Source organism: Siphateles boraxobius, unplaced genomic scaffold (assembly GCF_051911475.1).
Source record: "Siphateles boraxobius isolate OS27281-9 unplaced genomic scaffold, OSU_SipBor_1 1, whole genome shotgun sequence".
In the NCBI taxonomy this organism is placed as follows: domain Eukaryota; kingdom Metazoa; phylum Chordata; class Actinopteri; order Cypriniformes; family Leuciscidae; genus Siphateles; species Siphateles boraxobius.
Window position 1 is genome coordinate 26057762 of NW_027508699.1, and position 26943 is coordinate 26084704.

The 26943-nt window shown below is 42.5% G+C and overlaps 1 protein-coding gene across 1 annotated transcript; it reads right to left on the reverse strand.

Annotated features, from left to right (window-relative positions):
* Positions 1-257: 257 nt before the first annotated feature.
* ptch2 (patched 2) lies at positions 258-26175 on the reverse strand. Its single transcript, XM_077231551.1, has 22 exons — positions 25542-26175; positions 23828-24020; positions 16305-16494; positions 16140-16209; positions 15881-15972; positions 13386-13581; positions 13182-13303; positions 12369-12516; positions 11351-11482; positions 11089-11244; positions 10915-11007; positions 10679-10804; positions 9888-10006; positions 9047-9786; positions 8025-8167; positions 7746-7926; positions 7359-7639; positions 6096-6233; positions 5856-5998; positions 2061-2451; positions 1452-1959; positions 258-1314 (listed from the first exon to the last, which is right to left on the reverse strand). The coding sequence occupies exons 1-22, from the start codon at positions 25692-25694 to the stop codon at positions 1280-1282; spliced, it is 4350 nt and encodes a 1449-aa protein (XP_077087666.1). The 5' UTR covers positions 25695-26175; the 3' UTR covers positions 258-1279.
* Between the last annotated feature and the right edge of the window lie 768 nt (positions 26176-26943).

Genomic DNA, 26943 nt, shown 5'->3' on the forward strand with positions numbered 1-26943 from the left:
TTTGGCTGAAATTGGACCTAAAAAAGGAACTGCATTGCAAACAGAATACTAGGAAGACTAGCACCATAGCTATGTATCTGTCCCTACACTGGCCTTATGGGAGAAGCCCAGAGGGCAACTACCAGGTAAACTATTGTGCAGGGCTTTTGCTATGTACAAAGCAGCCAACAAGATGACAAAAAAAGGAGAAAACAAACAAGCAAAACAAAAATATCCTTTTGCACTCACACACAATTCCCTTTCTGAATGATATTTGGGGTAAAGTACACGTTTGCCTGATGTCTCCCAAACCTTTGATGGGGCATACTGTATATAGTGACAAACTGGAGCTTACTCATGTATGGATAAAATAACCATAGAGGACAAGGAAACAAAAAAGTGTCATTTAACCACCACTTCAAGTATATAAATGTAGCCTGCAAATGAGTATATAACGGAATAATGGAACAGAAAACATTAGACCCATAGTCCTGCTGTTCACTGCACACTGTATAGACAGAGCATTTCATGCTAGCAACGATGTGTAAAACCATGAGAAAAACCCCCAGATGATAACATTAAGCTAACAGTCTATTATCAATGACAATGCTGATCCTGAACAGTATAGTGATGCAACAGTTTGACAAATTAACTTTTGTACGATTAAAAATTAAGAAGGCACAATGGTTGCTGTCAGTAAAAAGTTCAATAAATACAGGAAAAAACCTGGCAATTTCAACTGAGAAAAACTGTTATCTATATAGGTTTTGATTTTGTACAGTGCAAACAAATATAAGTCAACATCTTTGAACAAAACAGATAAGCTTCCTATTGGCTGCAGTTTAAGAACTTGTTAATATAAAGTTAAATCTTGGCTTATGTTGGGGAAAGGGGTACTGCATATTTTCAAGACACGTCATCTTAAATTTGAAGAGTAGCAGCAAAAAAAAAAAAAGAACACTGACCTTGCATTTCAATAACCAATATCATTTCACTTATTTTTACATATAGCTCATTTTACAATCTATACATCTGACATTTACACAAGAGAATACACCAGTTATACAGCACATTTTAAAATATTTTCCCTCTTTTTAGTATTAAAATATATATATATATATATATATATATATATTTATAAATGTCTAAGAAGACCTTTTTAATAATTTTAAAATAAATCCTCTTGTCTGTGTGAGGTCTATGTACAGTTCAAAGAGATAAAAGACACTGGGCTGGGGTTGGGAACTTCCCAAAAACAGCCAGAGATTCCAGACAAAGGGATGTGGGGGCTGGGAGGAGTCTAGCAATCTTTGGCTGCTTGAATCCATGCACCACCTGTAACACACGTAAAAGATAGAACATGGTCACGATCAGTACGGACAGATGCCAGCTTTTTCAAAATAATCTAAAATACACAAATCTTTAGTACTGGGATTTGAAATATTAAGCCATAAAAAGGTTAAAATCTTTACCTAGTGTCTGGTTAGCTTGATGCTGGCTTTTTTCTGTGGATTCCAGATCTTGAAGTTCTAAAGAGTCCCTCTTATAATGTGTAGCTTTCCCATATGTTTGAGAAGTCCTCTTAGAGTCATCAAAAGAGTCTGACTCGTTATCCTCAAAACCCTCGTGCATGTAACCCTGATACGACCCCGGCAAACTGGGGTGCACTGCCACTGTCACAGAGGCTGTTGCTGTAACCATGGTGATGGCATTGTTAGAGCGCTGCAATGCCCGAGGGCTGTGTGCTGGGGCTGTAGTCCTGTTTTGCTGCTGCCCTCTCCCTGGTTGTGGCCCTGGGCCACACTGAGTAGTCCTAGGAGGACAGTGGGCCCTGTCGCTAGGTAAATAGTGTCTCCTCTGCCCTTGGTACTCGTGTTTGTTGTCCCATCGTGTGATCTGTGAACTGACCGAGTTGACAGCATTCTGCGTGGACTCGCTGTTCTGTCCTTTAGAGCTGCTTTCATCAAAAGGCTTCACCACCTTGGAGGCAAAAACAAGCACAAAACACATTACAAAAGTGTTCAATGGCAGCTACATCGTAAGCAGTTTGATTCCTAATGTTTTCTGTCAGGTCGACTTACTGTGAGCTTAGGGAAGCTGGGGTTTTTGCTGGCTTCAAGCAGAATATGAGAGGTTGGCGGTTGAGCTGGTGGTGTGATGTATGTGCTCCTGTCACAGTACTTATACTCCTCCTCGCCGATGCCAGAGGTTGTCGTAGTTTCAGAATAGTATTCAGAGTCAGAGGTTTCAGAGAATGCCTGACGCGGTCCCTTGGGGATGTGCCCAGTGTAGTACCCATGGTGGTTCATAGGAGGAGGCATGGGCTCAGAAGAGAGACTTTGCAAATGATTTCCGTTGTTAGCGGGTATGACCTCAGCTGGTGGGCCCATAAGCGAAAGCAGTACCGGAAGTAGCACCAGACCGTTCAGGATCCCCAACAATGTCAGTATAGCCAACACTGCAAAGAAGTATCTGCAAAAGAGAACACAAATGAAGAGAATATTAAAGCTAAAGTAGCCACCGAACATCCACAGCATATTCAAACCAAGATATGATACAATGTGGTCATCATCCAAGAGAGGAAGGTCATATTCAAGACTTCTGTAGGATGCTCTTATCGATCGTTTTTACATTCGCTCTCCTTGCTTCCTCTGTCCTGGTGACCTGACTGGAGAGAAATTCCTGGGTTCCATCTTTGTAGCTAGTGCTCACTCTCTCTCCCTCTGGGAGCCCTCATCTATCACCACTGCCCTGCCACTTCCTGAGGAGATGTGTTTACATTAGTGAGCAGATTCTATGCGTCAGAAACAGTCACCCCTCTCCATTGCTTTTCCCCCTCTGCTTCCCTCCCTCTGGCTAAAAGCTGCCACTGCTGTTAATGCAATTTTTCTTCAGCAACTTAATACGCTCTCTTATTAAGATCCTATTTCACACTGGCCAGGGCATGCCACCTTTGTGTTTATACTGGGAAGGACAGGCCAGACCTTTGCTTTCTACATTTTTCTTCCTCTTACTCTCTCCCTCCTCCTGGCCCTCCACAGCCATGTTGGTTCAAGAGCTAATCGTTGATGTCTGCTAAAATGTATTTCTTTCACATGTGCAATAAACTGTTCTGCGCAAAACCTGTAAAACTGACCCTAGAGTCCATCGACAACAGTTCCTGCATTCAACAAGTATTCTGTGTGCGAATGGGATTTGATCTGAGAAATATCTCTCTTATTAGTTCAAACCGTTCTGAGTACCACTAATACAAAGACTAGTTATTTTCTCAGTGGAGGTGACTAATGCAGGAACATTAATCCAGTGCTGAAGACAACCAGGAAACACCAACCTCCAACTCCAAAGCCAAGAACCTGGAGGTCTGGTTGGCACAGGCACTAGCGGGTAGAGCAGTGTAAAGGGGTGCAGAGTTGCTTAAGACTGAAAACGTATGTTTGAATGAAGGGGCCTAAGGAGAGGGTGGTGAATGAGGTTTCCCAGGCTTTTGCTCTTGAGTGAGTGCTAGATGTTAGCAGTAGAGGCTAAATATATAAGGCTGAGAAAACCATTATTAGTTTTGCACTGTATACTGGCTTGCGTGTTAACATGTAGGGCTCACTAATAAGCTGCAGGGCTGTGAGGGTGTCTGCGCCTCTGTGCTCCAGCTTAGAGCATTGAGGGAGGGCTCTGATTCACCACAAGAAAGACAGTGCATGAGAAAATTAGAGAGCACTCCAGATAAATGGTTACACTAAAAAGAGACAATTCAGCCGTTTTAGCTGTGGTTCAGAATTCTGGAGGTAAGAAAAAGAGGAACAGAATCTGGAAAAAAGTCTGGAATGTTCTTTTAACCTCCCACCCTCTGACCATTTTTGCTTCTGTCGCATCTACAAGAACCTTGGGTTTAAGAAAGAAAGACAGAGGGGGAAAAGTTCATCTTTGGCATATCTGCTTGGAGCATTCCAGATGTACAGTGGAAACTGCTGTCCACTGACCCATCTCCTCCAATGAAGCCATGTGTTTACTTTGGCTGTCTGAGAACAGTCAAACAAATGAATCAAAAAACCCTGTTAAAAAGATTACAGGTCTTACGGTCATCGCACCACTGAATCTCCATTTTGAATCTATTTTGGTTTTGTCTCTATCGCGGCTCCCTAAGGAACTGAGACCTGTACTGTATCACAGAACCTCTGGTTTTAAAAGACTATAATTACCTATTTTCAGTCATTATGCACAGTCAGGGAGAGGTAATATTTAAATTGACCTCTAAAACCCAAATTTCCAAGGTGGCCCTTTGGGGTCTGTGCATACAACGCGCCACTAACAGAGACTCTGGTCAGAATTATATGCCATTTTTAGACCAGAGACTGAGCTATGCTATGGGTTTCTCAGATGGAGACAAGCAAGTCTGCTTTTATTCCCTCCACTCCTTCCTCACAATTCTTTCATGTCTGATTCATTAACGTAGATGTATTAGACAGCTTGAGTGTGAACCGTTTTCTTTTTCAGTCATCTCTCTGTAAGGTGGTGGCTGAAAACAGTTAGAAGAATCAAATAGTTTGAGTGACACTTTGATAGGAGTTTGAGAAAGATACTATCATCCTTTCATCACAGTTTGTAATGTTCATTGAAAACATGAAGGCTGTTTAAGAATGGAAAAAAATCAGACAAAGCAGCCAACCATCTCTGGCAGCACTTATGTCCACCTTTTGTTAGTTAAAGGCACTCATTCTGTCTGACAGTCCTGTATACATGAAAAGATTGGAAAAGGGGTGCATGTTTATTTTAATAAGTCAACATTTCGAAAGTGGAGCATGATTTATTTAAGGAGTAAAAAAGAAAAAGAAAAAAAGGGGGGGGAAAGACTAAACCATCCACGGGCCCCGCCTGGGTTAGACCTCCAGAGTAGACCTAGTGTTAGGAATTCTGTTGTTTATATAAACTGTAATCTTTTCCATTCCAAGTCAGGGGTTGGAAAGGGTGGCTCGTTCTAAGAGGGGCCGCTGAGCTTGTTCTCCTGTTTATTCAGTGTCCCTTAGCCAGGAGATGTTTACAGCAATGTATTTATGCTACTCCCCAGCTAGAGGGCCAGACCCCTCTCTCTCTACATCTAAACAGGACCTCCCACTGTGAATGTCCCAGTGCTGGCACAACGCTTACACCAAATGGTTTGCCCCAATCCCCAACCCCCAATCTTTCCTCCAGCTTTAGCACTGTCCTAAAACAATCTGCTCTAACACCCTCCTGCAGTTACCTGGAGACCCAAACCTCTTCCTCATATCCAAGTTACTCTTTGGTGCAAAAAGTGGGTGCTTGAAAACAAAGGATCAAGAGGCATATTTAAAATTTTCAACATGCAGCTATGTTGGGCTTGTGCACAAGTAAATTTTGCGTCATGGGTCTGTTTTTGGTGGCTCTCAAGGTTGTGGTTTGCTTTTAGGAGAGCCCAAATCCAGTCGAAAAAAACGACTATTTGACATTTTTTTCTTCCTGTGAATCAGGCATTAAAAGCTGCCCAAATGCAATGGCTAGAGGGAGTTCACAACCAAATGATTGGACAGTTGACCTCATCCCCGCATTCAGAGTGCAAGTGTGTGCATGTTGTGTCACCGGACAGTGGGTTGTATATTTACATGTTTACAAGCAGCTGCTGCACTCCATTGATGTTTCCTCCATTTGTTGTGCATTCAAGAAGCTCAAGGGTGTTTGTAAGAGTGCTGTGGTGGTCTAAGGGCAGTTAGAGACTGACAACACCAGGTGATGGGGAGGCAAACGTTACCACCTGTACCCTAGAGCCACATGGACAACTGTCTCCCTGACTAAGGCCTGCCACCATTTTAAAAGGCAGCATATGGGCCAACCTCAGAGACCTGCCTGGAGAAGTGTCAATCGCTCACCTCATAATGAAGTCAAACTCTGAGCCAGCAAGCATTAGCACTCCCAGCAGAGTGGAGATGGCGCCGTCAATCACAGGAGCGAACATATGCTCCATAGCCACGGCTGAACGAGTGTTCCTGTTCCCAATGGCAGTAAGGAAACCCTACAACAGTGAGAAAATAGAGAGAATGAAAATGTATTTCTGCTATTGAAATCGAATAGAGCACATACTGATACATTTCTGTGCAAGATGATCTTACCAGTGCAATGTGCACAGTAAACTCCACTCCAATACCAACGGAGGCTATAAGGATGACCACAGGAATGGCACTCAGCTTGATACCAATTAGGCCCATGATGCCAAAAAGTTCTACTGTCATCATGGCCAAAATAAAAACCTGGGAGCAAAAAAAAAAGACTAGCACGTTAGCAGCTTCATCACAAGAAACTATGTGCATTGAAATAGCTCTACATGAATCACAATGCAGAAATTAATCACTGGGCCAATATCCTCTACATTTCACTGTCATCTGACCCAAGTATCAGATTACATAATGGCCATGTCATGGCCACTCTCCATGTCTTCTCATTTTCAGGAGTATGGAAATTAGTGACGCTATTTGATAAAAGAGCATAAGGACCATTCTGCTCTTGCGTTCCTGGTGCAGTGTAGTCCTTGGTGCTTTCCTACTCATGAGAAACTATTTTTTTAATACAATAAATAGGGAACTTGGTTAAGTTTTAGTCCTGAAAACCTTTGATGTTGGCAGGAGTCCCAATTTAGTCATGCTTTAATTGGAGATGGTAAAATACATTTTACTGTGGCTCCATATAGGCTGTAAAACTGAAGATGTCAGAACCGATTTTGTGTTTAAAAATAACTGCTCTAAACAGTTTGCTTTATCAATAAAATAAATGCAATAGGCAATTACACTCAAATGAGTTTGACCTATTACAGCTAAGGCAACCAAAATTACACTCAAATGATGTTTGACATATAACAGCTAAGGCAACCAAAGCCAATGGCTACTTCTAGTTTCCTTGATTCTTCATGTTGATCTGAGGGCCCCACCAGCCTGTGTGAAACACCTCCTAGCCCCTAAACTAACCCACCCACCCACTACCCCCATTACATCCAGTCCCTGATGGATGGGTTTAGCAGGCCAAGGTCGTGACTGGGCAGATCCGTCCTGTCCCCAAATTTCTGGACAAAGGCAGTTGGAGGTAAAAGCCTTCAGGAGAGCTTTGCATTTCTTCTTTAGAAAGTCTTGCTGCCCTCATTTGAATGACAAAAGAGATGAGGGGGAGAGTACGTATATGTTTGACTGTGTGTTTATATGTGTCTATGCAAGCAGCACCCTAGAGAACCCACAAAGACCCTCCCCAGAAAACTGCCCTGGTGGCAAAGTTATTGAGCTGTGTTGAGGGGATCAGAGAGAAACAAGAGAAATAAGAGAAAAGAGAAAAATGCTAGAAAAGAAAAGAGTTAGAAATGGATTAGAGTGAGAGGAAGGCAGACTTACAATGATGCCTGCGGTCCAGGGGTTGAGCAGGAGGATGGCACACACCAGGAAGGTGCAGGCAAGCACTACGCTGATGGACAGCATGAACCAGTGGCGCAGACCAATGTACTGTTCCCAAAACAAAAAGGGGTAGCCATTGGGATAGTTCTGGATTCCCTGCCGCATGAACTCCTCGCAGATTGTGCGCACACTCTCAATGGCTTCAATGAAGTCTGAGGCTTGTCTGAGGCCATTTAGGTAAAAAGGAAACTGAGCAAATTCTAGAGGCTCTGCCGCAGGGACTGAAAGAGAAGTAATGCTCTTAGACACAAACACATGCTACTTCTGAAACATATCCATAAATACTGAATGACAACCTGTATAATGTCACCTTCTGGGTTAACTTACTGCGAAGGTTCTCCCCAGTAGTGTCGTACTTATCATGGATCCACTCCCGAGGATGAGGGTAAAAGTTGGCTTGGGAGGCGGCATAGCCCAGCGGATCATTACTGACCCATACTGTCAGGTAGATGTAAAAAACCTCTGGTGGAATAAGACCATCCTCATCCACCAAACGACGGGATGTAAGCTTTAAAAGAAACAAAATGTGTAAATGTGGGTTTTGGGATAGACGGCAAAGTTTTGAATCAGTATTTAAACTGAATGAACCAATAGTTGACTACACACCTGGCTGTAGTTTAAAGGGTCTTTCTTAGAGCCAGTTTGTATGAGAAGCTTGTAGGCCAGTGCTCCATCCTCTGTGCCATTGCGATAGCTGTCAGAGGTGATCCTGCCAGCTTCCCAATCAGCATCAAATGTAGCTTGAAGACCTACATGGATCATGTACATGTGCATTTAGACCAACTGTGAGAAAGACATTCAAACCATCCTACTTTTCTATTCACAACTCAGTACGCTATGGCAGAAGATTGTTAAAATCACTCCTCCCTTAGATAGGGGAAAAAAAACTTGGGTCAGATTTAATGCTAATCCACACACACACAAACAGGCATATATACCAACCCCTGCCAACCCCCCCCCTCCCCCCCCCCCCCCCCCCCCCTCTTTGATGAATATTCTCCATCTTTCTGCCTGGTGCTCAATAAATGTGTGTGGGCTGAATAAACTAACCAGAGAAATCCTTTCGTGCTCTCCAAATTACAAAGTCTGGCAACAGCTGAAAAACAGTTTCCACAACCATTCTGTAATTACAGAGATCTCCTCATAGAGTTTTTAAACTACCTTCAGTTTCCACAGCCTTTTAAAATAAATAGCTTATTTTCAATTTGTTGGGTTTTAACTATTGTGGATTCACAGGGGGTTCACAAACAGTCTGAGATAAACCCTGACCCTCCCATAATCCTATCTATGTCCAGGTTAGAGGAACACAAAAGCCGATGACAGAAGTGAACTTTCACTGAACTCTTTCTATCACCTTCAGAGATAAGAGCATTTCCCACACAATAAGTGAACACAACTGAAAATGCTACTTTATGTGGCATCTTTCACCATATCTATGCAAATTTTTACTAATATTTTGTAGATGCTGATATATCCTAATCTATGACTAACACAATAGTGAAATACTGACAAGTTATGGTTTAAAATATTTAGACTAAGATTTAAGGATTTTGAAAAATAGTAGTAAAACCAGTAGCCTTAGCAAGCACCACTAATGAAAAAGAGCTCATTGTGAAATGAAGGCTTACCTTTGAGCCAATCCTGGAAGTAGTGCAGCCACATTCTGGGAAGTCTGTGATTGCTGTCTTTAACTATGTATTTTACAGAGTTGAAGGCATTGTGAAGTTGTAGAAGCTGTCTTTGAGAACGTGCATAGTCAAAGCCATCCATGGTAACCAGGTACATGTTATAGAAGGAGAAGTATTTAAACTGGGCAGTGATGAAGTCATACTCCTTTGTATCCCTGGGGACAATATCAGTCAAGTAAAGTCCATCATGAACCATTGTGGTACCATAGAGGCTGAGGCTCAGAAGGGCCACAAAAACGACAACCACTACAGTCTTAGTTTCAGGCTTTAGCAACAGAGGGGCATACTTTTCCCGTGCAAAGCTTGACAGATTCCAACGAAAGAAGGGCAGAGGCACACACTCTCGTCCCTCTTTGGGCTCCTCCACCTGAGCTAGAAGGTCTCGGGTGGAGCTGGAGGTAGTGAACAGCTGGGAGCCGTAAGGGTCAGCGGTGGGAGTGGGTGTGGATAGGACCATGGATGGAGGACTGGTGGAGATTTGGGAGGTGGGTGGCAGGATGGTGACAATATGTTGGCCAGCTGCATCACACTGGGTAAAGGCCTGCACAGTGGTGGTGATATGGGTGCTGGTGGTTATAGTTGAGCCAGTGTAGGTGGTGGTGGCCGGAGCATGCTGGTGGTTGTCATTAGCGTCGGAGAACTCCTGAGGCCGGATCTGGATCACCCGAGAGGAACAGGGACTGGAGAAAAGAAAGATCTCAGTAAACATCTTGAGTACAACAGGCTTTGTCATTGCAAAATGGACTGAGATTAAGTAAGAGGACAGTGTATCTTAAGTTACCTGTAGAAACAGCACAGGATGTCCAGTCTTTTATCCTCCCGCCTCTGCAGGTCCAAGCTCAGAATGGCAGGGAAGATCAGCAGAACCATGGCAAAGTTAAAGACCACCACAATTGCTGCCTGAAAAAAGAGTGAGAGAGAAAGAGAGACTTTAGGATAGAGGCCAAGTCTTTTCGTTCATGAGTTCTACGCTGCCACCCGACTCCACAGCTGCTGTCTGAACTTGATAAAAAACTCTGCATTCAGGATCCCTCGCTGTTTTAGAGCCTCGGATTGAATCCCAGAAAGTAAAATATGCACCCTAAATCAACCAGCAACCCCCTCCCCCATAACTCCACAAATAGTCAACAATCCAAGGAAAGGGGACTCCCAAGGTCACAGCGAGTCTGAGCAGAACCAACCCCCCAACTCCGCCAACCTCAGACAGACATTACATTCCGTATCATTACAGCACAGACCACCCAGGGTTAGCCTGGGGAGATAAGAGAAGCACAGTCTGATGGCTGGGTGATATAGTGATATATATTCACCCATTTCATTTCCCCCCACCTGAAAAACAGGCTATGACATTAGTTGGATGTAGGGGTTTGACCATAAAATAGAGAGAAAGAATGTGAGAAAGAGAAACAACAAATGCTGTCCTCAATTTGTATTAACTTTGACTTCTCATTTATTAAAGCCACGTTTCATTGCCCATTTCATTGTTGACCACTCCTGCCAGTTTTTCTGAATGGGCATCACAGGGCGCAATGGTTTATGACATGTACTCACACTCAAAATACACACTCGTACCTGAAGTGAGAAGGCCCTGAGAGCAGGAATAGGCACTAGGGCAGCCATGAAGAAAGCAATCATGTTATTGATGGAGGTGAGAGCCACACTGGTGCCAGTTCTTCTCAGGCAGTCACCTGTTCTCTCCTATGGAGAGAAATGGCAAGGAATGAGTTGTGATCTTCAATAACAACAGAAAGTCTAGGCAACACTTTCATCCCCTAGAAGGCATAATCCAGAGCGTGTTCATGAGATACCTTGAATGGGATGTTAGATCTGGCCTCGGTGAAGGAATGAGCCAGCAAGAACATGTCATCAACTCCAATCCCCAGGGCCAGGAATGGCAGCACCTGTGGAGGAACGCAAAGCTCTGAATTACAGCCAAACCCTGAGGGTGAGTGTGAATTTAAGACGTTTAGGTGTGTGTTTACCTGCGTGGTGGCGGCATTGAAGGACAGCCCCAACAGAGAGCACAGTCCAAGTCCTGCAGCAACAGATAGTGCGACTAGCAGCACTCCTGCCAGCCCTACAGCACCCTGAGATTTAGCACAGTCCCAGCGGAGCATGGTCACGCATGCGTATGCCAGCTGTGCATAGAAAGACATGTAAGGGAATAGCTCCACACATATGGAGACACACTCATCACATTTCCATTAGCCTTAACTAGAGTTTCCACAGTAATGGATGTCTTACCATGAGCAGATAACCACCTGCCACCCTGATTACGCTGACGTCGGAGAAAGACTTCATGATGTCATTAAGAGTGGTGGTAGAGAAGGCGTAAACACTGGAGGAAGAGTTCTGAGGAATGCTCCCATGGACAACCTAGAAACAAAAATCACAATTTTAAACATCAATCCAGAGAATGCAACTACATGATTTTGAGTATTTGTATTGGAAAGAGCATATGTATCTGTCAAATGAACGATAGCTCTTGTGAATTACTGCAATTTAATCAATTTCAGCATGAGCAAAGTTGCTTAACCTAGCATTATGTTTTGGACGAACTTGTGCACACATTGCAGAACACAAAACATATATTGAATTACTTTTTCCGATATGCCACACAAACATTCATTCTACTGTGGGCCATACCTTCATCCACCTCTTATTTTATCCTAATAACACACAAACAAGATAGCATGAGACCCTATGAAGCTTGACAAGTGAGAAATAATGAGCACAGATGCCAGAGGGCAGAGGTCAGATGGATCAGATGAGATCACATGGTCTCTCAGGCTACTCCATCAGCACCATGAATGGCCGACAAACTTAAGGGGAAAGGAATACCCCTGCACTTTGTTTTTACAGTGCCCTATCCCCCCAACCTCCCCTGACTTCACATCCCCTTCTCTTGCTCTCTTTCTGAGTCAGTAGACATTATTGAAGGCTCTTCTCTCTCTCTAATTCTCTCTCTTTCGGTCAGCATGCTGGGTGTCAGTTATCACAAAAACAGCTTGTTCCTATAACTGGGAGTTTGTCAGTAGCCTCCTAGGAAGACTCCGTTTACTAGGCAGCTGAGGATTGATGGAATTCAGGCAGACGTTGCCATCCTCTGGTCTAAGGAAAACAACCCTCTAGCACCACTTGTGACCTCCTACACTCCTACTTTTTACCTTTCCACCCCAGCCGGGAACCCTCCATGTTCAATGAAACCATTCAGACCTCACAAAGTGACCCTTTGGGATTCTGTTATGAAATAGGAAATTACCTCTACAAACTTCCTCTGCCAGGACTCCAAGATGGCAGTGGCCTTGTCCTCATTCCAATTGATGTCATGGATCTCATAATCGTCTTTAAAGTGCTCATAGAGCTGTTTGGGACTCATGAGGAGGAACATAGTTTGAAGAGCCTCCGCACTGTAGGGGGAAATACAGAGGACTGAGTGAGATCTGAACGTACAAATATGCATGTGCAAATACCATTTTGTAGCAAGGTGAGTTAATAGGCAGACACATTATAATAAAGGCTGAAATGATGCGTGTGGTCCCTCTCAGGCTGCTGTAAATCACACTTCCACTGAGATTAGAACAATGCTCAAATGCTGGGCAGAAGGCCAATGTCCCGCTCTTTGCAGAGACTTTCATTTATTGCAGATTAAACTCTGCACTGAAAATACAAATACACATATGGTATTGAATTACAGGTGTCAAATACATTTGCTTTTGATTTTAGTTTACCCACAGTTTATTTTCTTTGTATCCTATGCTCTTTTTTCTGTTCAATGTGTTTTTATTTTCCTCCACTCTGCATTTCAGATCCGTCCATAGGTTATGCGGCTGTCCATCATGTTTAATTGGTCTTTCCTATACTGGGGTCAGAGGTGGAAACTGATCCCTCTTCATGTAAGGAATTCCTTGGATGTGTGAGGTTATTAGGAGTCAGAACGATTCCTCCCTCTCTCTCCACCTCTGTCTCTTTCTGATTTTCTCTCTCACTTTCTCTCTTGTCAGGGCCTCCTAAGAGAGGCCCACCCACATACCCCCTCCTCACGACTCTCCTTCTTTCTTTCCCCCTTTCTCACCTCTGCAAGGCATTCTGGGAGTCCTTTACTCTTTCACCCAGGATCAACTCCTCCTGCCAGTGCATGAACTTCTTGGAGAAACCATGGCAACCGCCCTGAAGTTCAGCAGCAATGTCGGGGACCTAAATAAAACACAGACCACACATTTAAAATTGACAGACTCATATTAAGACATTGTCATTTGCATTACAACACTGTTCCCACCTGCCATGGGTCCTTATTAGGGGCACTGTAAGGGCAGTCTGTGTCGTTAGGATCCAAGCATGGGCGGTTCATATAGGCATGGTCAACCTGAGCCTTATCCAGCATCTCTCGAAAGCCCTCTAAAGATGTAAACTGGCTCAACTCTTCCATTAGCTTGAGGGGGTCCAGATTCATCCACTGAATGTCAGGCATGCCCCTACAACAACAGACAACAAAATTGATACACATTTAAGCAGGCTAAATGAATTCTACAAATTTTTCAAAAGATAGCATGCTTTTTCCAAGCAATCCCCCTTTCCCCTTCCCTGCTGCTGCTTCTTCAAGCCTGCCGGCACCAGTCCCTCCATGGTGGTGGTGGACTACAGATGCTGCATAAAGTAGCGTTTATTATCCTGTTACACGGAGGGGCATAATGTGCCGGCGGTCTACAGGCTGCTGTCTCTTAACTTTGTGCATCGAGTCATAACGATTACCTCTGCCTCTAAAACATCTTGATAAGGATGAAGGCGGGCAGTGAGAATGCTGGGAAGGGCTGTGCTGACTATCTTGAATGTTGTTTTGAGCTCAGTGTTCTCAACCCCTCAGGCTGCAGTTTTTAATCTATCTTCTCTCAGTCGGTGGGTATTAAGAGAGTGGACTGTTGTCTATTGACGTGTCATTCATTAGGTGTAGTAAAGTTACAGTTGGACCCTTTTAACTTTCTAATTTGTTACAAGGGAAGTCTTCAGTAGGGGTGGTTCTTCTGGGAAACACTAATAACAAGAATATTGCAAAATTTTAACAATATTACATTATCAAAGCCTTGAAAATTAAAACTATTACACATCACAAGAAAAAGAAACAACACTCCCAGTCAACACCTATGTAGCTAAGAAAATGCCTCAGAACCCAGAGTGATACCCCCTGAGTGAGAGAGGGGCCTTTCACTGTGATGGGTATTTGTGGGTAAAGAAGAATAAAAGTGAATAGTGTCCTAACTCCAGGACCAATCTCACTCTAATAACTCATGAAGAGCAGCTTCAAATAAAGCTGGTCCTCTCCCATTCCCACATACCAAGCGCCTTTGCTCCTGCTTGCAAAGAGAGTCTCCTTTATCTCCTATTTTTTGCTTGAGTGAACCGGCCTGGGCCCTTTTGTTTTTCCATAGATTGCTGCTCTTTGTTCCCTCAAGTTTTTTTTCTCCCTCTCTCTCTCTCTCTCTCTCTCTCTCTCTCTCTCTCTCTCTCTCTCTCTCTCTCTCTCTCTCTCTCTCTCTCTCTCTCTCTCTCTCTCTCTTTCTTTTAGAAAAAAAAAACAGCTGAACTGAAGCGGAAGCCTGAGAGGACCTAACTCAAGCCCTCTTCATACATGGCCAAATAGAGAAATGAAGACAATGAATAACAATATTTTTCAAGGCCACTCATACTTCTTGGACAATCGGGGTATTAGTACCAAAAGAGGAAAAAAGTCTCTATGAGAATTGAGAGAATCTGTCTTAACCAATTGAAAAATTGCCAATTTTTGGGCCAGCGTGAATTTAGAATACAATTTATAGGGGGAAGGGTGGCAGCAGAGAATACAATTTATACATTTTCCTTCAACATAATATTAATGAGGTATTCTGGGTGGAAGTGTAAACTACAATGTCTAATGTCCAGTTAATTATTCCCACTTTTCCGTCCCTCTTTTTTCTCTCTGGGCCCATGACTTGAATAATGCCCATTTTATTTGTTATAGAATACAATTTATCAATTTTCTTTCAACAAAATATTAGGGGGGTATTTTGGGTGGAAGTGTAAACTACAATGTCTAATGTCCACAGTTAATTTCTCCCACTTTTTTGTCCCCCTTTTTTCTCTCTGGGCCCACGACTTGAATAATGCCCATTTTATTTGTTGGACAACTTACAGCTCCAAGCCTGGGCGATTACCATGAGAATGCACAGTGTTACCCAGTGCTGACAAAGCCGGGCCCCCTCCAGGGCCCCCTCACTGATGGACACTCACTCGTAAACTGAAAGAATGCTTACCATTGTCTGACCCAAAAGCTCCCCTGCCCCCCCTCTCCCCTCCTACCCACCCAATAGCAGTTATCTATCTCTCTCTCTCTCTCTCTCTCCCCTTTCCATAAGGGCTTCTTCAAGCTGGGGGATTGGGTGGTGGGACAGGGGTGCAGGATCAGAGATTGTCCTGTAAAGCCCCCTCACCACACTGATGACAACTCAAGCCCCAGCGACGACGGAACCAGGCTTCAGCTTATCAACAGACTAAATAGAGCTTTTGCTAGGGACTTGATGTTAGAGTTTGTCACACCCAGTGCCGTTTTGGTTGAAGGTAAAGCCCAATTGTTATAGGAGCGTGTGTTATATGAGCGGGGTCAATGCTTCAGAGCTACAGTTCAGGCACAGTCCCTTGTTCTATAGTTAGTTCTGATCTCTTGAGCTTATATATTAATAATAGTCTAGTCAAGCTGTGTATGACTATTATATATTAATTTAGAATAAGCAGAATGCTTACGGTAAGTAGGCGGAGCCTCCCTGCAACTTGGAGCCTTCCCAAAAGCAGTCCAAAGGAGTCACGATCATACAGGGGAAAAGCTTGTCAATCATCTGGGAGAAATAGCATATAATCTTTGGTAAGGCAGATTTCATGGCACAGAAAAAATAACAAGTCAATTTAAATAAGCCCTATAATAGCTGTCTAAAGCACTAAGCAGAAAGAAATAAGTAAATGATTTGAGAGAAAGTCAAATAACGCATAAAAAAAACATGCTTACCCTCTCAATCATGACATTTTCAATAATTGGGACTCCAGATTTGAAGCAAATTTTATTAAGATCCCAGGATCTGTGGGATGAAATCATACAACCACATTAAAAGACTGGCCCTCATGTTTGTAAGTGTTTGAAATTCCCTGTAATCCTTCTGGGGGTTGCACTCACTTTCCATAAAGAGACACTTGAACTTTGCTGGCTGACAAAGCAGCCTCCAGGTGGAGCAGCAAAGCCTCCTGGGTAAGAATATTGGTTCCCTCTTGTTTGGGTATTTGTATGAGCATCTGTGAGGTGAACACTGACTCCTCTCCCTGCTTCTCTTTTGTGTAGCGTAGCTCCTTGCTTACCCGACTGCCAGCTGAAACAGACAGACAACATGGTTTATTTTCAAACATTCAGAAAGGACATTTGCAGTTATTATGTTTTTATTCCTTTAGACTGTGGATAAAAACAAGCCAGAGGAACAATATAGTTCTATGTTAATTGTCACACTGCAACAATTGTTTAAACAAAGAAACAACCATGATCTTCAGTGAGAGGTTAATGTCATAATTAAACCCAAATTAAACTGAGATTAAACACGCTAGTTCTCATTCCCCTGTGTACTCTCCAACTAACCCCAGAAAACAGATGTGTGGATCACATTTATGTCTCTAGCACACTAAAGAGTGGAAGTACTCCTTATGACATGGCCAACAATTTCACACAAGGTTTAATTAATGGCTAACTCTACATTACTTAGCACAGACTGTGGTTCCTGATTGGAAGGTCCCTCAAGTCTTTCTTGATCTACATGTCACATCCAAGATTTGAGCAGTAAATTGAAGGAGGGAGCAAGGCAGGAGGAGAGTACAAGCAGAAATGCTGTTCATATGGTATGTTGAGTCGGAACGAAAAGCATCAAAGACTGCAGAGGAAACTCCAGAGTCCAGCCTCCTAATTAACGGAGGCGGTGATAAAAAGAGGACGCGGGGTATCTGCCGCCATGCCAAATGCACATGAAACACTCCGGCCCAGATCAGAGCCTGCCCGTCTGCCCCTCCACTTCCCAATACATGATGACAAGCCTGCAGTGGCTGGCTGAGCCCACCGAGACACTTTTTCTCCCCGGCACATCTCGCTGCCTACCTCGGTTAATTGAGAGAGGGAGTGAAAGAGAAAGAGACATAGAGAAACAGAAAGAGAGAAGGAGAGTAGTACTGTTGTTGTCAGGGTAGCCCACAGCTTTGTAAGTGGCCTAGAGCTGAACAGAAACAAAGAAATTGCACCACAAATATAAATTCCATGTGGTTTGCCCTGGAGCTTACAACTTTAAAAATGCAAACATTCAACCTCCTGGTTCCATTCATGCAGCTATCTGACATGCCGGTTACATAAACACATTACTTCAAAAAATGTGGCGGCCTAAATCTGAAGGCTGTATCCATTTGCAAAACGCAAACACGCATTTGTGTCGTTATACGGACAGCGTGTTCATATTTAATGCATTCAGGCATCTGCAGGAATTGAGCTCCAATCCTTGGGCCTGTAATTACAGGGGCTCCTGAAGTAAATTATAGCTATTTGTGTCTGGTTCCTCCCATCTGGACCACCCAGCTAGAGGCCCGAGTGGGCCCCGCCGCTCAGTCACCGCTCCACTCAGCCACCCTCCAGATGGGAGCTTTGCTCTGTTCTCTCGGCTCACTGCTGCTGTACACTTAAAGAGACAGGCACGCAAATACTTTCTCAGCCAGAAACACAACACAGGAGGGTGGAAAAAATAACTGTGATGCACAAGAGTGAACTGGGTACATTTGAGATTCAAACAGCTAGAACGGTCAAACACAGAAGCCTAGGGGGATTTCAAAGCATCTTTGGTTTAAGTTACTGGGGCTGAAACAGAGTAGAGAAGTCCATGGTTAAGAAATCTAAAATAAATAGTCAATAGACACCAAAGTGAGGGCAGCATAAAGGTGTTGTGTGATATGGATGCAGCGATACTCCCATGCAGAGCTTTCTGTCTCCCAAGCAGAGCCCCTCCTTCCTTTGTTACTTTCATTTTTCACAGCCTTGGGGGTGACATCACCATCACAGGCCAATTATCCATGAGGAGGGTCCGACCAACGTTCCCCAACATAGCAAGAAAGGAAACCAGCCTCAATGTCTCACAGATTAGATAGTTGTACAGCGGATCCTGTAAATACTATCTAGCAAATAAAAAGCTGAAGCTAATCTACAGTCTGCCCTAACTGGCTGGGACACAATGGTAGCAAGCTTCAGCTAGCTTGTCTCAAGGTCCCACCCAGGAGCAAACCAGCAAAATGAGCTGGTGTGAGGGGATTCCCTCCCAGTGGGCAGTATGGAAAGTGACATGTAATTAACTATGGAGAAGAAGCCCCTTACTCCCTGGTGTTACCCTACCAGTGGACCATGTCAGCTCCAATCTCACTTATGTCCACCCTGGCACGGCCTATCCAATGCTCTGCAACATCTCACCCACAACTGCATGCTTACATTGACCTAAAATAAAGTTATGGTTACCGTATTGATGAATAAAGGGGAGCAAGAAAATGTGGTCTGACTAAAAAAGGTTAAGAACAAAAATATCTTGGTTACAACAATGATCATGTTAAAATTAACTGAAAGATTACGCAAAAATGTACCTTTACTGTCAAGATTTGAGCATTTGAATATGGAGCAGTACCAATAAGCAACAAGGTCTGAAACCCAGTGCTTTCTCCATTAGGACAGGCCACCTTCAAAGTGTTGTGGGCCAGATTAGAGGGATTAAGAGGCTTCTGAAAGGACTCACGCTGTTCTGGAGGAAGTCCCACAAGGAAGAGTGCTGAAAGAGACATTTTTACCTGTTTTCACCACCCAAGTAAATCCAAGAGCACAGATACTCAGTCGGGTGCCAGTGCGTGCCCACGCACACACTCTCTCATACACACATTCATTCTCTCTTTCTGTTTTCCCCTTTTCATCCACACACATTAGTATATGAAACCACGAAGAACAAAACAAGCCGGTCCAGCTCTTTCGCCTTGGTCCCGTCAAGCCCCCATAATGTCCATTCCAAGCTCTTTGTTTGATTTTTTCTTCCTCTTCTTTCCAGACACATTATAAAGACAAGAAGGATAGATTTGGCTCAAGTGCAAATCTTTTTAAACATTTCAGCTTCACTGCAACTCTTAATCACAAGGAGTCTCAATGGCTTGACCATGACTGAGAGAACCACCCCATTTCGCCCCAATACAGTGGCAGATGGAGACTGATCCACCTCTGTCTCTATGAGCTCTAACTCAAGGCCACCAAGAGACTCAATGCTGGTCTTTGTCAACCTAATTTTCAGTCACGTTCAGTTGTTTTCCAACAAACAGGAAAAAAAATTAAGAGAGAAACTCACTACAAAAGCAGATTTCCCAGCAGATAAAACAATGCTAAAGAGAGGGAGGAAGAGCTGGCTTCATAGCTTGTCTATGTGTGTGAAATGCATAAGCACACACGCATGTCCTCCTGTGCATCTCTCTGACAGAACTTTTTGGCCTTGATGATAAAACAAATACACATCATGCACTGTAACTCAGGTAAAAATATTAAAAACAAATCAAGAATACTAAAACTATGCTTGAGCTAACAACTATTCAGACCTGATACTTCTGTCAGCATTGACATAAATTTCCACTGGTTCTGGCATTTAGGTCCTGGCCATTTCCATATGTATAGCCTTCCCTGTACTAATTATGCTAATCAGCCCTAGTGTTGGCTGCTGTGAAAAATACCCACATTAGGCACTCCACTGGCTGCTAATGCAGCTTAATGTGTGGTTGAAACATACATTCATCCCACGGTGAAAGGCAAAAATTTTCCACGTTGCTGGTTTCATTCAAACTGCAAATGAATTTATTGAGCCCAGAAACCATTTCTTTTCCACCACGTACCAAGAAAATGTTTTTTTTTTACCCTAACCAAAAGGACAAAGTGTTGAGGAGGACAAAAAGGAGACTTTTTTCCCAAAAAAGTGACCAGTTTCTTTTTTTATCAGCATAGATCAAAGAATGACCCTTGTTGGACTGAATGTAAGAAATACTGTCTGAATCAGTCAGCAAGAGGGGCATCTTCTTGGGGGTCTGGACTCCTCCTGCCTCCGCTGGCGTTGTTCTAGTAACATTAGCTTAAGAATATAAACTAAAAGGTGTACCTTCTGCCATGGAGCTAGACCTCGATTTGCCTCTCTATCCTAGATATGAAACGTGTTCTGTTCCTGCACTGACAACCTTTGGAACTGCATCATACTCTTAACTACCCAATGGTTAAAAAACAAATGCAATGCCAAACAAACTGATTAGGTCGAGAGACTGAAAACCCTGGCAGAGTAAGTGTAGCCTTAATTGGCAACGCTCTGATTTGGGTAGAAAGTTGCTTAACTCTGAGAAGGGATGCATTCAGTTCTTATGGCTGTCTTGAGTAATGGAGGTTGGATGGCTGGCCTGTGTGGAGTGGGGGGTTGAAGTAAACATTTTCAACTGACCCAGGTTGACTCTGGCCTTGTTTGTACTTTCTACTGGTGAGGTCTAAGTCTGAGCAGTTAGAGTTTATTTATGTAGCTGGGGTACTGTGGCTTGCCATTCACCTTCAATAATGCTTCATAGAGCTTTCTTTCTCTTAAATCCGGCACCAGGACTGGAAGACTGTGTATTTTCTAATGAATTAATGCATTTACCTCTCATTTCTTTTTTGTTTAGATAACTGCTCTTAACACTGAACTGTCCACATGTGTCTGTATAAATTCTGGGCTTGTGCTGGTTCTACCAGTCTGCATGTATGTGGACAAGGTCATACATGCAATGTGTATATGTTCTTTATTCCTCTCTTCTACTGCCTGGTGGCTTCATAAAACTCAAGCGGGCCTGCTACCCAGATATCAGGGTAAAGTTTTTAACTTTTTAGTTTTGTTTGCGCAGCTTGTCTGTGTGTACACGTCTGTCAGGCTCACCGAAATAGTGTCAAAACGGATGAGAAAAATTAAGTTACGACTGTATACAAGTCGAGTACATAAACATGTCCGTCTGTTTGAAAAACTTTGCCATTTGTTTAGCCCGACACACATTTTTGCAATGACCGTTAAATGCCAACAATCCTTTTGGCCAGCATTACTCAAGCATATAATCACATATCAAAGTCTGCTTTTTTCGCTTCACACCGATAGGCAACTTGTCACTGACAAAGCTTTCCTCATCCTTTGCTCTAAAAAACTCAATCAAATATTAAAATCCGCACAATTAAAAGAAGATGTGGTACAACTTCTCAGTTTGGTGTCAGAAACCAAATTAAATAACTTCAGCTCCTTTGAAAACACAACTTTCTCAATCCTTTCTCTCCCTCTCTTAATTCTCCAAACAAATTCCCCTCTGCAATCCGACACTGCACATAAGAAGAAAACATGAGTAATTTAAGGCTGTAGATTCTAGAATGTTTCTTCTCTCACCAAGCCCCCAAACCGTCACCCTACATTTCATTTGATCACCTCTTTCTCACGCCTCGCACGGCAAACGAAATCACACTTTCCCAAGAATTATCCAATGATTTAAAAGGATAACTCACCCGAAAAGCTTTATGCCTTGCATTTTTAACTGGGACACAAAATAAGATATTCTGAAGAATGTCTCAACTGTCTTTCATTGTATGTACAAAAAAAATTGAAATTCATTAGCATACAAATTTCACAGTCAGATATAAACACTCTGATGTATTTTAGGCCAGATTGGATAGATATCTCTACATTCTGACTTCAATGGCTAATTTTTTTAAAAACTTTTTATAGACAAAACAGTATTCTTCACAGGATGTCTAAACCTGATTACTAAACTAGGTTCATTTTTATAAGACATCTAAACACAAGGTTGCTGCATTTTGCACATCATTTGATGGAAGGCGGAAGCAATTACGGGTGGTCCCTGAGGACATGGACACTAGGTGGCCTGTGTGTCATTTGGGTGGGGGCTAGAGCAGAGGTGAAAGAGGAACAGTCACCGCCTCAGGGGTAAGTAATGAGGAGCCATATTCTCCAAAATGCACAGCTGGGCAAGTGTGAGATCCACAGACCCTGGCTGCTTTACTATTCTTTATAGCTCCCCCAAACACAACAGATTAGAATTTTTGTGACAAAAAGGTTTTAACATTTAAAATGTAACCGATCTATCCTTAATCTTTGAAATGGAGCAATGCCTTTGCCATATTAATTTTATGATAAAAGGTTTTGGCTTGGCAGGTCACTGGAAAGTCCTATTAATATATGCAACCATTTAGCAATCGCTAACAGCACCAGACCTTTCTAAATTCAATTCCCAATCACAAGACCGATTATAAAACTCTTTTGGTTGTCCCTGTGACTTTTTATGTGTATGTGTCCAGAAGTGAATGTGTGTGCCTGTGTGTGAGAACTAACCTCTCCTTGTTACCATACCACTTACTCCCCATTCAGCCCAGAGCAGCTTTGTCAATGGGCTATTGGGGGAAACAACACAGGCCGAAACTTTAGAAACACAGGCACTGCCTCTTAAAGGCACAGCATTCCTTTTCAGCACTTTGGCGTTCACTCCAGGAGCCCCTTGCTTTATGCCTGCTTTACATTAAAGCACAAATTTCACTGCCAACATCTGACAACTCCCTTTGGTTTAAACTCCATCTAACGTTCCCACCGGAGAGCATTAGTTCATATATCGTGACATTTACCGGTCTGAATATTTCAAAAGTAATTAGAAACTTTTTGCCTTCTGTCTTGCTGAAAGCCATATATTCTGACTATGATATTGTAAAAAAAAAAAAAAAATTATATATAAGGTACCAACATTTATTTTTAAATCAATGTTGAGCATGAACATGTACATGTTTTATTTTCAAATAAAACTACAAACATACAAAATAACGACTCCCCTTGTCCATGTGCATGTTGTGTGTGTGAGTGTGAAACAGGTGGGTAAACTTCAGCTGTATTCACTTTTTTTGGTAAAGGGGGGTGCCTTTATTGTTGAATGGAATCCAAGAATAGTGGGGGACCACACAGCGAGCATGAGGGGGAGGGTCAGCACCTCAAAGATGGCTAACGATTCACACACAGCCCATCTGTGCAGGGGATCAGCAGTGTGGCGAAAGCCTAGGGGGCTTAGAAGGAATTTGGCAGTGTGAAAACCAAATAAAGCTGCCTGAAAATGCACAGATAAGTGAGGTGCACGGAAAGGACGTCAAACGGGAAAGGGGAGAAAAAGAAAAACATCAAGCACAGCTCCCAACCGCAAACAATATAGGCTGATGGAGGGAGAACAAGAGAAGGCTTGCATGCGCTAGGAAAAAGAATGCTACGTGTGCGTGACAGGAGATATGGAATTCCAGAGGCCACGGTCTATGTCCGCTCAAAGATCCCGAGACTTCATATCAGAAGCCCACACAAGGTCTAGGTCTATATCGCCCGACAACAGCACCACAATCACATTTTCAATCAGTTAAGCTTTGTTAAGCTAAGCAAAGACAGTCAAATTGTTTGGGAGAGAGATCTAAAATTGAGTTGGACTAAAAAAGGACTATGTAAAACAGTGTCAGGCAAAGTGAAAAGTCACAGCATACAGCTCACAAATAACTTGATCCTGCAGATCTCTACACCGATCAGCCCCAAAAACCCACCCACATAGCGAAACATGAAAGCTTGGACTCACCTTCCACCCATAGTTTCTCAATGTCCGTTTCAATGGCAGCGACCCGCAAACCAACAGACAGGGCTCCGAACACAAGCAGTCCAATGAAAAGGACTTTTCCACAGTGTCGCTGGATGTGACAGCCCAGAGAAAAGAGAAAAGCCTGGAACCTCGCCCGAATCCACAGTGGTGCTTTCTGTCCCACAGCTTTCCCCTGAGACACAAGAGAGGAACACTTATTCACATGTACAGTGATGCTATTTTAGATCAGTTGTAACACACGGTGCCCTGCCAGGATATTGAAATGTCCTGACAATGCACAAATCAATATTTAGAAGTGAGGGGTTTTTTTTCTTGTAAGACATTTCTAAACGAGACACTGTCTATTTGTTGTCCAGCAGACAAGGTAAAATATGTTTGACTTAAAAAACAAAGCAAACCAACTGAAAATAATAAGTGAATTACTTCAAAATTCAGTTTGAATACCAGTGTGACAATATCAGAACTGTTTTCTCATTAATCCACCCTAACCTGTAGTAAACTAAAATCTCAACAATTTCATGTGTGTTCCTATATAACATGGCAACTGGCATGAGTTGGATAACTTCATAGGCCTGTAAAAATGTTTGTCATTTTGTTATATATTTGTTTCTATCTAACTTCTTGTAATGATTTCTGTAATTTGTAAATTTTTCAATTTTATTTGTCACAATTAAATTAAAATGTTCAATGAATCTGTTGTTTTCAATTTTAGTGGGTTTAAATTGTTTAAGTGTATAACAGGCCTCAGGTTTCTCATTTGGTCTGGATTCAGTGCTCATCTTTTTGTTAAGAAAGATGGCGAACTTTATAATTACTTAGCAAGGCTAAAGGCTTAAAGGCTTCTTAAAAACTTTAGCCTTAAAGGGTAGAATGCTAAAACATATAGGATCATGTAACCTCAAATAAAAGCTGTCAAACATATGTTTCTATAAAGTATATGTTTCTATAAAGTATAACTATTTCAAAATTCTTGGTTCTTCTGTTATAACAGAAGTGTGTGACAAAGACAGTGATTTTGTAAACATAGCTGGCTTTTAAGTAATCAAACATTTAATACTACATTTAAAAAGATCAGAAATTTAATTAATGTATCCAGACTTTGCAACAACCTCACAAGTGTCCTGTAACTGGCAGTCCTATCTGCAGTATAACTGGACATGTTTTGGTTTCACTCATGGGAGTTTTGACACATAGCCAAGCGTTCATGCGCTTCACTGATGCTTTGTCAGATCAAACTTAATCAGTGAATTCCTCAGCAGGACGCGCGCATTGTCAAACAAACACGCTATATTGTATCTAGACCAACCGGACTGAACTCTGCTTAGAGAGGTGGCAGCTTAGAGAAGTGTTAAACGTGAAAAATACTCAAAACGCGCGGACTGAAGAGCTAAATGAATGGAGACTCGGCTCTCATTCATAGAAGTCGCTGTCCGCACTCATACTTTCATATTTAGCGTCGTTTACTCGCCCTCTTTCCACCTAATAAGCTTTGAGATGTAAACGTTGCCTTTTGATAATTTCCTTCTCACTAGCCCTTAAAAGAGAAGTAAATTCACTTCAACACTTTCAAAACTACGCTAAAGAACGTAATTAACAGTTCCATGGCTCCCCGAAATACGAATACACCAGCAACAACAACAACTTAGTGCGTAGCTATTTTTTGTATATATTCCAACGGAAAAGCGTTTGTCACCTTAGAAATCTGTTTTAACGCAAAAGCAGCGTGGCAGTAACTGGGTCTTCGGATGAGGTCTGAGTTCACAGGCGGCGGAGAGCGTGTGTAACTTGGGGGTAAATCTCCTAAAACACCACCGGCCGGTCCCGGGTCTCTGGGATCCGAGGCCATAGTCCAAACGGGAGGCAGAAAAAGCGCAGAAGAAAGTTAAAGACAAACGGGGTGCTTTAGGAAGAGACGATAATAGTAATCCAAGATTCGCGACACGCGCATCCACCGGGTTCAGCTTTATAAAATATTCTCTAGTCTTTCCTTGAGCCAAAGTCTTCCAACTCCATCCCAACATTATGTGCTCGAATCCGTATAGATCCTTCGGTCTTCATTCGTCCAGCTATAGCGCGTAACTCGTTTTAAAGCAGAAGAAAGTCGCGAGCGGATTCCGCCAGTCTACCTCTGACTCTGTTGCAGTAACACTTAGAGAGGTAGCCCCTTTGCAAAGCCTGAAAAGGGTGGTTTGATGGAAAAGTGCTCTGGTTCTCATTGGCCGAGGAAGAGGCAAATTACTTTGCAAACATCTCCTATTATTAGCTGCTAAGCAACAGCTCACCAAAGTGGCGAGAGAGGGAGAGACCACCCAGGCAGGCAGCCCCTCACATCAGCGCCGGGAGGGGGAAGTGCTAGAGGAGCTCTTTCACTGCACTGCTGCTCCGCTCTGCACATTCCCAATAGCCTCAGCTCGTATTTTAACACGCTATCACACAGGCCATCTATTGATACTACAGCCATACATTTCTTTTATACTGACAGTCGGATGCAGAGGGATACTTTACAAATTAATTTGCTCTGGCCACATACTTTCAAAAACGTAGGAAAACCAATAAAATAATAGGAACAAATTAATAAAATAGTATTATTTATAATAAAATAGGAACAATAAATGCACAATAATAAAGATGATCAAAATGCACTGATTCTTGGATTTTTAAGAGTAACAAAATGGCTTGAATAAAAAATGACTCCATTTTAGTAAATGTATATTTTGCTGAGCTTAGCTGTCAAACAAAGTAATATGTCAAAAGAAATGCACATTTTCCTAGTGTGCTATATGATACACTCAGGACTTGGCTCTATTTAAATTAATATTTAACTTGTCAAAATTTCTGATATTTCTGCTCAAGAGTTTTTCTTTAATTCAATTCAAAATGGTCAAAAAACGACAACAAACAATGCACATTGTTACCACTTTGACTAGGACAGCAGTTAAACTTGTCATTCTTTATATCATTAGTACATGATTTAAGGTCTAGGATAGTGGGTTTTGGATATTGCATAATGGCAGGGTCAAGTCCATTCCAAGGCTACTCATAGTGATAAACTTATCAAGATTGTTTGAGATGATTGGTTCAGTTATTAATGGATC

Excerpts from the sequence above, each read along its gene's own strand:
- ptch2 (XM_077231551.1), bottom strand. The coding sequence starts at position 25,694 with ATGGCCTCGGATCCCAGAGACCCGGGACCGGCCGGTGGTGTTTTAGGA. Across the intron at positions 13,304-13,385 it reads CTAATAAGGACCCATGGCAG|GTCCCCGACATTGCTGCTGA; the intron begins GTGGGAACAGTG and ends TGTTTTATTTAG. Across the intron at positions 12,517-13,181 it reads TCCCAGAATGCCTTGCAGAG|TGCGGAGGCTCTTCAAACTA; the intron begins GTGAGAAAGGGG and ends TTCCCCCTACAG.